Source organism: Coenobita brevimanus, chromosome 100 (assembly GCF_032717465.1).
Source record: "Coenobita brevimanus isolate Jiangsu-jjx chromosome 100, ASM3271746v2, whole genome shotgun sequence".
NCBI classification, from domain to species: Eukaryota; Metazoa; Arthropoda; class Malacostraca; order Decapoda; family Coenobitidae; genus Coenobita; species Coenobita brevimanus.
In genome coordinates this window covers 28,027,438-28,043,106 of record NC_137053.1, presented here as the reverse complement: position 1 = coordinate 28,043,106, position 15,669 = coordinate 28,027,438, and the positions used below count along the sequence as shown (strand labels likewise).

At 43.2% G+C, this 15,669-nt stretch overlaps 1 protein-coding gene across 1 annotated transcript in view; it reads left to right on the top strand.

The window, feature by feature from the left end:
• The window catches only part of LOC145414614 (kin of IRRE-like protein 1), a 1,118,604-nt gene that overhangs the window by 305,943 nt on the left and 796,992 nt on the right, over positions 1-15,669 (top strand). The window contains exon 3 of the mRNA XM_080284140.1: positions 5,815-6,008. Within this exon, the coding sequence (XP_080140266.1) occupies positions 5,815-6,008 (194 nt within the window). The remainder of the gene's footprint in view (positions 1-5,814; positions 6,009-15,669) is intronic.

Genomic DNA, 15,669 nt, shown 5'->3' with positions numbered 1-15,669 from the left:
CACTCTGCCATCTTACCACACTGCCATACCATCACACTGCCATACCATCCCGCTGCCATACTACCACATTGCCATACCGCCACAATGTCATACCGCCACACTGGCATCTCACCACACTGCCATATCACCACACTACCATACCACCACACTCCCATACCACCACACTGCCATACCACCACACTGCCATACCACCACACTCCCATACCACCACACTCCCATACCACCACTCTGCCATCCCACCACACTGCCATACCACGACACACCCATACCACCAAACTGTCATCTCACCACACTGCCATTCCACCACGCTCCCCTACTACCACATAGCCTTCCGAATATACCTCAAAATCTAATCAGTTCTTCATCACCCCACTGCCAACCTCTCGACCACATTTCATTGAAATCTGAGAACAGCTTTTTGAGATCTTGTTCACAAAAAGATAAACAAACAAATAAACTGGGATTACTTTAAAACCATCTTCCATCTTCGTTGGCTGAGATAATACGCAATCAGCCAAAGATAAAGAATGGTTTAGATATTGGTGGATATCAGTGGGACACCAGTTAGATATGCCAATGACAATTCTTTCAAAACTGTTTTTATGTTACTTTTTTCGTCTGTTTAAATAAGTATTCTCTCTCTCTCTCTCTCTCTCTCTCTCTCTCTCTGTATGTATGTACGTATGTGTGTATGCATGTGTATTTAATACACACATACACACGGACAGACAAGCTTTTATGTATGAATATAAATATATATATATATATATATATATATATATATATATATATATATATATATATATATATATATATATATATATAGATAGATAGATAGATAGATAGGTAGATAGATAGATAGATAAATAGATACATACATACATACATACATACTTACATACATAGAGCGTCTGTGGTAAAGTGTGCGTTTTCATACACTGAAGAACAAGGGTTTGCGCCCCGCCAGGGTAAAAAACTTTGGAAGCGTTCTTCTGGCCACGTACTGCATTGGCGGACACAAGGGGTGCTGTGGTTGAGCCAGTGTCGCATACTATAAAGTATACTTGCACCCAGTCAGCTTGCTCGGGCTGATTACACTTGCTTCACAGACTACACACATATCCAAAGCCACTCCAACACAACAGTTACACTTACAAGCACTTTTCACCTTACATACAATCTCTACTAGACAGCATAAGCCACTTGGTAGAGATACACTGGCTGTATCGTCCCCACTTCGGTAGCGATAGGCCGGTCCTGCAGTGGACACAAACTGTTAATGAAATGTGATATATATATATATATATATATATATATATATATATATATATATATATATATATATATATATATATATATATATATATATATCCAATCCTACATTGCCCCATGAGGAGGGTAGGGGCCCGGGGCAAGGCAGTTGGTCCAGACATTTAAGATGAGAGTGACCAGCCTCACTCTTCCCTAAGTGGTATTACATGAGCAATAAACTCCAACAATCTCTTGGATATAAATCTTCACCGGCTTAATCCGATTGGAGCTCAATAATTACCCACTAAACCACCAGGTGCCAAAATTTGGTTATATGGTTACCACCCAGCGTAGTAAATGGTTTCCTGGGGTACAGGAAACCATTTTGCTTGTCACTCAGTGTAGAGTCACCCACAGGCAGAAGGAAGAAAGAAGAGGGAGTGTAAAATTACCCGTAGGCAGAAGGACATGGAAAGAATGAAGGAAAGGAAGACAGAAGAGGATGGAAGGAAAGAAGGATGGAGGAGAGGAAAGGGCAGACACGAGACAGAAGCATTTCATCGAGTGAGTGAGTGGATGGTGAGCGCCTCCACCTACCACAAATTATATATATATATATATATATATATATATATATATATATATATATATATATATATATATATATATATATATATATATATATATATATATATTTTTTTTTGTGGTCGGTGGGGGCGCTCACCATCCACTCACTCGATGTAGTGCTGCTCTCGGATGTCTGCCCTTTCCTCTCCATCCTTCTTTCCTTCCATTCTCTTCTGTCTTTCTTTCCTTCATTCTTTCCTTGTCCTTCTGCCTACGGGTGACTGACTATACACTCCCTCTTCTGTCTATCTTTCCTTCATTCTTTCCACTTCCTTCAGCCTGTGGGTGACTCTACACTGAGTGACAAGCCAAAAAGTTTCCTGTGCACCAGGAAACCATTTACTACGCTGGGTGGTAACCATATAACCAAATTCTGGCGGCTGAGGGTTTAGTGGGTAATTATTGCGCTCCAATCGGATTGAGCCGGTGAAGGTTTATATCCAAGGGGTGGTTGGGGTTGATTGCTCATGTAATGCCACTCAAGGATGAGTAAGGTTGGTCACTCTCATCTTAAATGTCGGGACTAACCGCCTAGCCCCTGGTTCCTACGCTCCTCATGGGGCAATGTAGGACTGGATATATATATATATATATGTGTGTGTGTGTGTGTGGAGCCTCTGTGGTACAGTGGCAGAGTGTGCGTTTCGCACGCTGGTGAGAAAGGTTCGCCTCCCGCCAGAGTTGTATATATATATATATATATATATATATATATATATATATATATATAAGGAGAAAGTGTGACTGTCTGCCTATCCTGTATGGAAATCAAGGGGGATGCATATTGATGTCTCAACAGCTATAACAGGTGTAATTTTGGCTTTGATTTTAGATGTGTACATTATAATCGCTCTTGATGGCTGTGATTGGAATTATTCAGAATAATGAAGTCAACTTCGTGGCCAATTACCGTTGAACATTTTACTTTTACAAATGTTTCATTGTTGTTTACAATGGGTCGGATGGGTGAAGAGTTTGGTAAGATGGGCAGGGCGGATGGGTTGGCTGTGTTGAGTTAGTAGGTGAGTGGATAATGGGAAAACAGATCCATGGTATGAATAGGTCCATTGGCATTATATAACTGAGGAAGTGGCACAGGGAGAAACATTATATTCACTGGACAAAAATAGGACCCAAGGGGTCTTCTCCTGCTGGTGGAGTGACCATCCAGTGTCCTAGGCAAGGTCGGTATGCAGGGTCATAGGGTTGTACCTGTCCAAGCCCTGTACCCCTGGTATTGTGAGTGTGTGTAGATAGATAGATAGATAGACAGGCAAAGAGACAGAAAGATAGGTAGATAGATAGACAGATAGATATATACAAACACAGATAGATAGACAGATACATAGATATGGAGAGAGATAGGAAATAGGATAAATAGGTATATCTATTTCTAAGTATATATAAATATATATATATATATATATATATATATATATATATATATATATATATATATATATATATATATATATTAAAATGCCGGCTGTGGCAGCTCAGGTCGCCACAACACCCCCAGAAGGAGGACATGGAGAGCTAGAAGGCACACAGAATGCACCCAGGCAATACTGACATTATTTCACCCAGGCTGCACGCCCCTATTCCCTGGAACTCACCAGCTGCCACCACCTTAGTCAAAGTACACTACCTCCCAGGCGAGCTGACCACTGACAGGATCGGGGTGCAACTGGCCTAACAGTTCCAAGCAGCATTCCAGCGATGGCCGGTAGCCATGCATTACCTGAGATGGCCGGTAGCCGTTCAGAGAAAAAGGAGACGGCCTGTAGCCGCACCAAAAAATGGCCACGGCCTGTAGCTGTGCCACCAATTAGGAGACGGCTTGTAGCCGCTCTGCCCTGTGCTCCTAACACCCCCTACAGACACCAGTGATGGCCTGTAGCCGCGCTGGGGAGAGACTGGTACGTCCCCTCTCCATCTGTAGTTGCCTAGGAGGCCACGACACCGGTGACGGCCTGTAGCCGCGCCAGTAGGGAGGAGACAGCCTGTAGCCACTCCTTTCATGCTCTTCGCCCTCCTTGCAGGACTTCGGCGATGCCCTATAGCCACGCTGACAGGCAGGTGACAGCATGTGACCGCACTTTGCCTGTGTTCCCATCAGGGAGTCAGGTCCCGGTGACGGCCTGTAGCTGCGCCGAGCCACCCTCTGCCTGTGTTCCCATCAGGGAGTCAGGTCCCAGCGACGGCCTGTAGCTGCGCTGAGCCACCCTCTGCCTGTTGCCCAAGGGAACCCAGCGATGGCCTATAGCCGCACCGGGGAGAGACACCAAAGTCCTCCGCCCCCTGTGACTTCACAATGAAAGGGTGAGGTGTGCTCAGTCCTGCCCTCCAGCAGGAGCACTGGTTACCCTCCTGTCCACCCAGACCGAGGCAACCTCCAGGAGGAGGACCACTGCTCCGAGGAGTGGTGGAGAGGCCCTGTACTGTCCCCGGGGTTGTTCACCCTCCATCCAGGGGAAGAGGGCGCCCACCTGACGGACTCTGGCAGGGGACGACGCTGCAGCCCAGACCTGACGGCAGCACCTGCAGCAGAAGACCGCAGCCGACGCGCCTCCGAGGACATCCCCCAGACCCCCGGGTGGGCACTCTCCCCACCCCGATGAAGGCGACACCTGTCCTCCACGTGGTGCCTGAGTGAGCGCCTCCAATGCTTCTTTGGCCCCAGTCCCGAGGGCCAGACCCCAATCCCCAGCCCCGACAGCGAGGGGCCCTTCGCTACACACAGCCCGAGCCCCAGCCAAGAGTCAGCGCCCCTGAGAGTGGTCCCGTGGCCGGGGGACGAAGGGACTCCAAGAGGGCCTCTGCCTACCCCAGGCAGAGAATTGTGAGCCCTGGACCTCCCCTTCCCCCTGTGAAACAAAATGGACCTAGAGTGTGAAATATCAGTGAACAGTGAGACCGGCACACGAGGCACGAGAGTAAGCATAACATAAGTGTACAGTGAGCCCAAGAAAGAAAACATATTAGTGAGTATAATGAACGGTCGTCTCAGTAATACCCAACAGTGAATGTACAGACAGTGAAAAGTACTCAGAGACGACACCTCACCCCTTGTAACAGTGCCTGTAACAGTGCCAAAATCTATTTCCCCCTCCTTGTGCAAAGTCAGTAACCTCTCCCTCGATATCCAGTCTAAAACTTAGTGCCAGAACAGTGTGAGCCTCACAAAAGTGCATCCTCTCTGTGGACAGTGTAACAGTGCCTTGCCCTTCTGAACCAGACCTAGACTCCTGTACATCTAGTATCCTGTGCGATACTCTACCCACTAATACCAGCCTATTTATTGATTTTTGCCTATGAGATTGTGTAAGATTATCTACCTGTTCCACAGTAGTTGAATTTGTCAGTATAAGTGTAAGGTTGTTACCCCGTGTTTTTATGCCCCGGCCCTCTCATGTTTGTCTAAGCTCCGGTCTAGAAAGGGAACCCAGCTGCATTTTAGGCGTTCTAGGGACAGGAAGCTGCCCCATAAACACCTAGGATTATATATATATATATATATATATATATATATATATATATATATATATATATATATATATAATCCTAAAATGGCTCTTAACTTTTGTGTGTTCTGTGTACACATGGAACTATATAACTCTGTGACTCTCTTGTCCATTACTTCCCAACTTCTTTATATTTGTTCTTCCTAGTCCCAAGTATTTCCTCCATAACCCTTTACTTTTTTCCCTACACATCCTCCCTCAGCTTCTGTTTTCATTCCACAGTTTTCCTCATTTTCTGTTGTCTCTCCTCACTCTCACATTCTATTTTCTCTCCACACCAGTGTTTAAATACCATTTTTTTCTCAACATTCTCCCATACTTTCAGTCAAGCCTCCCGATTTCACTCCACAGCCTCCCCTATCTCTCATTTTTTCTCCATACTTTGCCTCAACTGCCGTTGTCTTTGCCACAGCCTGGACTTGAGGGAGGGAGAGGGTCGGCATGAAATGGTAGACGCCTCAGTTAAGGACAGGCTGAGATCGGATGCCCGTGGCACCAGACTGACCTTCGACCCAGCGGAAGGGTCGGACTCTGGGACCTACAAGTGCCGAGTGGACTTCCAAATCTCACCCACCAAGTCCTCCATAGTCACCCTCACCATCTACGGTAAGTTTGGGAGGTAGAAGATGGGAAGATGTATATAACAATGGAGAGTGGAAATGAGTGATAATATAATGACTGTAGCTCCCCACATTCTTGGGCCAGTCACTGGGTGGCAATTGAGAAGCATGACGGCTAAAATAAATGACATGGATAAAGATATCATTCTCATAAAGAAAATTGTAACGAAAATACCGTAAATAAATTATGGAGGAGTGAAAGTAACATTCTGGAATTCTTAAAATTTAAAAAATAAGATACTAGCAACCGGGAAATAAATGAAATATTAAGGTTAAAAAGGAACCTGCAGGATGGCCTTAGGACTGTGTTCTAGAGGAAAAATGGTAGTGTGCGTATGTGAAAATCATATAACAGGCAATGTAAAGGTAGTACGATGGAAAATGATAACATAAAGAAATAAGACAATATAACTTGCTAGAACACTGAGAATGGGAAGGTAATTACAGTACTGAAATGAGGAAAACTTGATGACATAACATAAATTGTGATATCTGTTGTTACAGAGTACAGAAGAATGAATGGTGAAAACTGGATACATGATTAACTTGATGCCTGAATGTGTGGAGCTCTAACAGTGTAGTCTACAAGTGTTGTGGGTACGGTGCATGAAAATTACTAGAAAGGGTAAGACTGATGCCATGATTTTTGGTAAGTGACTAACATGTTTTGTGATACGGGAGAGGATTTGTAGAACAAATATTTGTAGTAAGTCAGAGAATGGAGTAAGTTTGTGACGTTGAATGCAAGATATTTGTGGCATTTTTGGGTGTAGAGAAATATATGACAATTAACACTGAGGGATTAAGGTAAATGTTATGTAACATGATGTTACAGGCTATGCAGGGAGCTTTCTGTCTCTGAGGGTTCAAATAAAAGGCAGTGACATGTAAACAAATAAATCTTAATTTACTTACAAATCTACATAGTACATCACAGACTTAGGTCCTTTTATATAATAAACAGGTGCACAGTGGGACACTTCGAACCTAATTAGGATCATTTGCAAACTTACTCAAAATCAGACACTTCGGCTAACTGAATACTGAATGGAAACAGATACGTTAATAGGTTGCTATGTACAAAAATACACATTCTTAGCTTATGAGCCAACATGCTGGAGTACCTTTTACACTATCACTAAGCTACAAGAGGGACTTAGAGGAGGCTGGAGGTGAGAAAGTAGTTCCCTTTCACCTCTAGCCTCTCAGTATGTTCCAGTATCCATGCCTCTTTTTTCCTTCCCTGGCCATGTCCAGCAGCAGGGTAGTATCTCTTTCCAATGATTTTTTTGGAGATGGTGGTCACACCTGGTTATTCAGATAGGACTGGCGCTGCATTTTATGGGGATAGTCATCTTCACTTTGGTACAGCTCTGCCTCCTTTCTCTTAAGTTGATACGGACTGATCCTTATGATCACTGATATGCCGTGCTGCAATCTGGGTCACTCTTGAGTCAATATTTGTGGTAACTTGAGCCAGGGTCAGCCAAGATAAGTTGCAGCTAAGATCAGCAATCACGCTGCTGGTTCTCAAGATATTGACTTCATATGGTCAGTCTCCAGATTAGCAGCAGAGAAGTGGCCAGTAACCCCTCCCTACCTGAAAAAAGAAATCTACATGAGGAAGTTTCTGTATATCACAAGGTTATATATACAGACAAACAGTCTGCCAAAACATTGCTCTCCCCCTTGACATGGTAGACACCCACGGTGTACTCTTGGAGGAACAGAGCCCAGCAGGTTTACCACTAACTCTTATCTGTAAATTTTTGCTAGGAACAGAAGGGGTTCTTGATCTGCATACACAGTAATTGGGGTTGAACCTGAACCAACATTCACACAAAAATGTTGTATGGCAAGTATGAGTGCAAGGAGTGCCTGTTTAATAATAAGGTGATTCTTCTGAGTAACACTAAACATTTTGCTAAAGTAATAAACAGGAAATTAATTCAACATCATGACCATTATCTTGTAACAGGGCTGTGCCAGAGCCAACACTACTAGCATCAACAGCTAATTTAAAAGGCTTACTGAATGCTGGAGCTTGGAACACAGGGTGACTACACAAAATTACCTTAGCTTTTGAAAATTCCTCTTTGACCCCTTTCTTTAACAGATCTGTGAGGGGAGCTACTGCATCAGAACAATTTAAGATAAACCTCCAGTAGTAACGCTCCATACCCAGGAATCTCTGCAATTCCATTTTGTTCTTGAGTTGCCTGAAGTTAACAACAGTTTCAACTTTGGTTAAAGGTGGACTTCCTTTACCCAGTCCTACCATGTAGTTTGAAGTGCTAAACCTGGGTCTTTACAATGTCACACTTGTTCGGTTGGTTATTAATTTATCAGCTGACAGCCTCTGCAGCAAAGCATCTAACTGGATCAAGTGTTCCTCCCAGGAGCTACTGAAGAGAACCAAATCATCAATGTGTGTGACACATCCTTTGATATCACAAGTAATTTGGTTCATAAGCCAGTGGGAGGTGACTGGAGCATTTTTCATACAGTATGGAATGACTTTGCATTTCTAAGTATGACCGCCAGCCACAAAAAGCAAATTTCTTGGCCCTTTTATGTTAGCAAGGCCTGTCAGTATCCCTTCAGCAAATCAATTTTGGCAATAAACTTAGCACTGACTATATTGTCAGTGCAGTCATCTGCTCTAGGAGATGGGTAGGTGTCAGTTTTACTGAGGGATATGGCCCCACGGTAATCTATGCAAAATCATGGTACTCGCCTAATTTTGGAACTAAGGTGACTGGGAAGGACCACTCACTTTGGCTAGGCTCGATCAACCTCTGCTGCTACGTGTAGGTCAACCCCTGCTAGATAATGGACTGCTTCTGCAAAATCGCACAGTCGCGGGGCTGCTTCATAGACTAGGAGTCTCCACTAACGGCATTGCGCCGTTTTGAGTTTCTCAGCCCAGGGGTATTCCAGAAAACATCAGGATACTTCCCTAGAAGGGCAGTCATATCAGCATGTCGTTCAGCTGTTCGGTTAGAGTTTATCAGTTAACTACCTACACACCTGGTTCTCCAACTAACAGTCTGCCCCAGTGTCAAGGAACAGCCTTGTTAATTTACCGTCTCTGCAGCTAACACCTCTCATGTGGTGCCAGGGGGTCCTGTGTCCTCTCACTGATGGTACTTCTTCAGCAAATTAACAAGCCATAACTTTTGAACTTTTCTCTGACCTGGGGCCTGAGTGACATAGTTAACATCACCTGCCCTCTTCTCTGTTACATAAAGGCATGAGAAACTTGCCTGTATCAGCTGTCCACAGACAGGAGCAATAATAGCACTTTGTCGACTGGGTGAAACACTGTGCTCCTTGCTTGCTTGTTTTTATCATATCAACTCTTCGATTCTTCTGAGAGGACTCCAGATTGCCTTAGCTACTTCTCAACCCTTGGTTAGTCATTCTTTGAAATCTGAAAGATAGATCAACAGATTAACATAACTATCATCACTGACCCAATGTTCCTCAAGCAACTTCAGTGGATCTCTCACATCGAGATCAAATATCGGCTCAAATGGTGAGCATCCATTGGACTCATTTGGCGTCTCTCTGGCTGCAGACAACAGGAAGGGAAGGCCTGTGTTCCAGTCCTGTTTATGAACAAAACAATATTTCTTTAACATTAGTTTGAGGGTGAGATGATATCTCTCCAGTGCTCCCTGACTCTGAGGATGGTAAGCTGAGAAGGTGATTTGGGGGATCCCTAACACTTTAAGGATTTGTCTTCATAATTTTAACATGAAATTGCTGCTCTGATCCGACTGCACCTCTTTCGGAAGACCAGACCCAGCGAAAAAGTTAATAATCTCCCTTACCACTGCTTTGGCTGAAAAGTTTCTCAAGAGAATGGCTTCAGGTTACCTAGTGGTCATGTCCGACATATTTAGAATATGCTGGTGGCCTGATGAGGTCTTAGAGGAGGGTCAACAATATCTGAAAGGACCTAGTGAATGGGACTTCAAAGACAGGAAAGGGAACCAATGACACTACAGGGATAGGCTTGTTCATCTTGCCAACCAGCTGGCAGGTGTGACATGACCTACAATATCAGGAAACGTCTTGGCGATTTCCAGGCCAGAAGAAACGTTGCCAGATCCAGGATGGGGCCTTCCTCACCCCTAAGTGTCCTGCCAAAGTAAAATCATGAACAACTGCAATAATTTCTTGCCTCTATACCATTGGACCTTTGGAACAACTACTTGATGTACATTCTCCCACACATCATTATGAGCAGTGTGTGTGTGGGGGGGCGGGGGTCCTCACCAACGCATCAACACACCATTCGCTGTTAGAAACACTCATACAACTCAACCTCACAGTCTTCCTCATGCACTGCAGCCAATCAAAGCTGCAATCTCTGGACCAGATATCTGCATCTCAGCCAATCCTAGACTTGCATTACTCTGTGGGGAGCCTTCAACCTCAGATCAGTCAAGTGGGAGAAGAAAGTATCGGAAAGAGAAGTTCCATTTACAACTCAGGCAGGGAACAGCATAAGGCATTCTGCCTCTAGTTCTTTTGTCCTCTTCTCACTTGTGTGTGTGTGTGTGTGTGTGTGTGTGTGTGTGTGTGTGTGTGTGTGTTTTTCATACAGAGGAAACTGCACTGTCTTTTCCTTCTCCTAAGTCATTACCCAAAAGGAAAGTGACCCCTTTCACAGGTAACTGGCCCATGATGCCCAGATGTAACGTCTGGAGCTTTACTTCAACCAAGGAGCAGACACATAATCAGCTATTCCCTTTAATAAAACACATTCATCAGGTTCAGTTACATCAATTAGCCCCTTCAACATAGGAGACTGAGAAACATCTGTGTCTCAGAGTATAGTGGCTTCCTTATTATTTTCACCATCAATTGATCCTTGTAGTTCTTTAGAAATGAAACGAGCAAACAGGGTGTCTTGGAGGGTGTCACTTTGCTTACTGCTTGAGGGAAGATGCTCTGGTGTAGTCTTATTACCACCTTTATTAATTCCTGACAGCTGCACTATCCCAGTCTTTCTAATGTCCAATGATAACTCTATAGGAGTCCGAGTATCAACAATTGACTGCTCCACTCAGGCTTCAAACTCGCTAAGCACCTGCTGAGGATATGTCTGCTTACCAGTTAACCTATCTAACTGCGGTTGCTTACTTTCAGTATTAGCAGTACCCCAAGTGTTTATCAGAGCAATAGATTTAGTTCTATGACTTCCTTCCATCCTCTTCCAGCACACTTCCTTAATATAACCCATCCTATTACAAAACAGACACAATCTGGAACTTCTTATTGGTTCTTTGGCAATAATGTCCCCACTCTCTTTGATGTAACTAAGATGCTCTGGGGTTACAGTTCTTCCAGTAGTGTCATATAATTAAATCTTAACTGATTGATAAGAAGGGCTTATACTCCACTCTCCTATATCTACCAAATGACTGAGATTTCAAATCATATTTGCAGATTATAATTATCTGCCCTAACAGCTGCCTCAGCCGGGTGATCCACTCATTCCTCAACTAGGTGAGTGGCAACATCTTTGGCAATATTCCAAGTGAACTCCAAGATCATTAGTTCCCTCAACTTAGTAAAATCCCTGCTAATTTTCATAAAGTGCAGCCGTTGATAAAAATTAATCTTGAAGTACTCTAATATATTTCACATCGATCTTATCTTTTGTTTGTAATTGGTTCTAAACTTCAACCTCTCAACTTCCGGTACAGGCTCATAAGCCTTTAGAACTGCATCCTTTACTACCTCATAACCAGCACACTGGTCAACTGATAAAGAAATGTAAGCCTCATGTATTTTATTCCTAGCATACTCTGTAGTAAAATCGACTAAGAGTCCTTAGGCCAAGAAAGATGGCCTGTCATCTCCTCAAACATTTGAAAATATTTGGTGACATCTTGCTCATTAAATGAAGGAACTAGCTTTATGTTCTAGAAAATGCAAAAAAAGAGTCGCTAGCAGAGGCACCACAAGAACTAGGCGAACCGCCAAGCTGCCTCAGTCAGTACACATGATCTATTCAAGTTGCTTTTTTCGTACTTGAAGTTGTCTTATTTGCAGCTGAATTTTGGCTAATCCAGGTTGTGTACTGACACTAGTGTTTAAGGTATTAACATCTACATTCTGAGCAGTATCACTGTGAGTAAGTGGCTCTAGTTCCAAAAGCTTGTGATTCTAAACACCGCTATGAACAGATGATGTTTGTTCCTGAAGCTCATAATCAGTCGTGCTATGATCAGTTTCAACATTTTCACTCACCTTAACATTGTGCTCTGAATCCGGCTAAGTAAATTAGACTTATTAATATTACCGGCAACATTTCATTCTTCAGGCCTGAACAACCAGCTTTAAGCTCAGGTTCAGTAAAATTTATGAGTAAGCCTGAAGATACTGTAGAACGCACAGAGGCACAGGGTCAGAGGTGCTCAGCTTTTGTCCAACATCAGGTACCCCCTGAGTTATCAGACCATCAACATTAAATATAGAACGATAATAGTATATTAAGATGAACTTAGTATACGCGTACAATGGCACTACAATGGATATTATCACATCGTCGAAACTGTTATTACTTTATAAAGCAGTCAAGCATTAACATCATAGTCAGTGATACTATACAGGAGTGAATAATGCAGTTACTTTATGAAGAAAATAAACATTAGCACTAATTCAATGTACAACAGAACGGTACTATAATGGATGTTGTAAGAGTAACGAAATTATAATTACGTCATTTGGGAAGTAAGCCGTAACACCATGTTTAATGTGACAACCAGTATTGGATTTCAGTGTGAAGGCTGTACCTGTTTTGTGAACACAATTATCTTAATTTCAGCCGTTGTGTGAGACAAACATACTCGAAGGTCATGCTTCACATTAAGCATGCTCAGTGTTTAATTTTATGTTCAACAGTGTTGAAAATCCTTGCTCACATAGAAAAGTAGGCTACTAGGGGACATCAGCAAAGACCTCACGGCAACATCAGCTACAGCAGGTTAAAGCTCACTCATTTTAGATTACAACTTAGTCAGGGAAAGTGTTTCACATGCATCTTTTACAACAAAGTCGTTCACCAATTCTAGGAATTCTTCTTGCATGTTGTCTGGGAGAAGAATGATGCACATTAACAATGATTGGGTTTCTAATCAGTTCTAATTTCAGCTCGCTTAGTTCGGGGAAGTAAGACTAACACTCCATCCACAGGGAAGAAAGATGTGTTTGCACAAGGTGCACCATTTCTAATTTTCCAGTGTCTTTCCTTTTATCAACTGCCTCACTGGGGTGTTCAAACATGCTAAGATTTTCATCTTTGACCTTCTCTTCCCTTCCCATAGCTCCAGCTTCACGCAGAATGATCTTCGTTTGTCGATGAAATCAATCATTGTGGTAAAACGGCCTTGGAGGGATGAGTTTAGCGAGTTTATGTATAAGATTATAATTTTCAAGTGGGCCAGATTCTTGAGCCACTGGTTGTTTGACAATTTCTTGATGAACTCAAGTGACTTTGTCTTGCTGTCACATTTGAAGAATTCGGAAAGATCCTCCTTCAGTGACTCCACTCTTAAAGCCACATTCCTCCATGACAACATGAGAAACTTGGTGTGAAAGAGTAACACTTCCTTATCTCATCTACTCCAGACTCTTGGCACAGTAGGAGGAGGAGTCGTGTATTTAGGGCACTTGATCTGATGGCATTATTTTACCATGAACACAACATCATCAAATATAATCTTAACTCTGGTGGGAGAGTTGTAGGTGACAGAGCACATCTATTATGCATAGAGTGAAGATACCTTGTTCCAGGATTTGCCTCATTCTTTTCCTCGAAACTTTGGTCGACGGCCAGGCACTGTTGATGCTACATCAGTTGTGCACACACATATGTTATTCAGAGAAAGTCTTTCAGCCTTTAAAAAGATTGAGACTTCATGGAAGATGTCTTCATCTCTTATAGTCGACTCCAAAGCATGTCAGCACAAGAAATCCTCCTTGAAATCTCCACCACTTATTAATCGTACAAACATCAAGGGCTGGGCAAAAGCACCCACGTCAGTCGACTCATCAAGCTGGATTGCAGATGTGTCTTAAGATGTCCCTCTTATTTCAGTAATCACTTGTTGATATCTTCAGATATATCTAATATTCGTCGATGAACAGTATCATTGGAGACGGGTACTGATGTGACCTGCTCAGCATCACATCCAGTAGCACAGCTGACTGTATATTTACAGCTAGGGACAATTAATTTCCCTGCAATGTTGTTATTTTTTTCTTATGCAATTCTCAGTGATACCATGTACGATGCACGTATCACAGATTCATTTATTTGACTGAACTATCCCGAATGATCAAAGTGTGCTTGTTTCAGTCCTCTTCATTTTGCTTGGTTGATTTATTGACTGAATATAATTAAAATCTGGCAGCTCAACTGCCAGGGTCATATGCCGCTGGACAACAAGGTAAAAGACGCCACAAATAAAAAGTGCATGTTCAAAATAAAGTTAAATCCCGTTAGTAGGAATAAAACACCAAATATAACAAAAGTATAAAATATCAATTACCTATAAAAGTGGAAGGAGACCCGCCTCCTGAAGAAAATTAAAAGCATCAGTAAAATCGCCGGAGGCTCCACCAAGCATCGAGGACAGACAGTAGGCACCATCTACCCCCCTATGCCTATGGAGAAGTCTGTGACCTAGGTCCCCCAGACTTGGACACTTGACCAGCAAACGACGGACAGTATGGGAAGCACGGCAATCATCACAGTACGATTGAGTCTCACCACTCATCAGGAACCCATGTGTAAGCCAAGAGTGCCCAGTGTGAAGCCTGGCTAAAGCCACCTCCAATCACCGAGGCATGGAGGGGAGAGCCATTGGCACAACCACTCTGTGAAAGATTTCTTTTAGCTTATTATGAGCAGCAGCATCCCACTGTCTCTGCCAACACGCACGAATCTCATACCTCAAGTAAGGTGCTACATCAGAAGCAGGAAGCGGGTAGTTGGCTGGGGCTGCTGAGAAGACGCAACTTTGCCTAATGTATCTGCCCTCTCATTGCCCACCACACTAATATGTGTGGAAACCCCACAAAAATCCACATGGCGGCCACGTCGGCTGAGAAGAAAAAAACGCTCCAAAATTGATCAAACCAGTGGATGGGATGCATTAAAAGAGTCCAGTGCAGAGACAGCACTACAAGAGTCACTAAAAATCACAAAAATCAAATTGGGGAAGAGTACAAATTATTTTTTGCGCATATAAAATCGCAGTCAGTTCTGCTGCATACACTGAAGTAATACCAGGAAGGGTACTGCCCCTACTAATGGAAGAGAAGAAAACACCAAAGCCTACTTCAGTATCAGTCTTAGACCCATCAGTATAGACGGGGACAGAACCCTCATGAGTGGAGACATATTCTAAAATGAGAGAGAGCGACACCTGAGAACGAAGTAAGCCCTTGTTTTCAAGAATGGACCTGCAGAATGTCACAAGAGGGAGAAGCCAAAAACCCACCCTCGGTGTCTGATGGGGACAAACTATCAGTCTCAGAACAGAGAAGGCTAACATAACAGACTGGACCCTGTAAGCAAAGGGCTTCAGGAAACTAGGACGGGTATCATAAACAGACGATTGGGA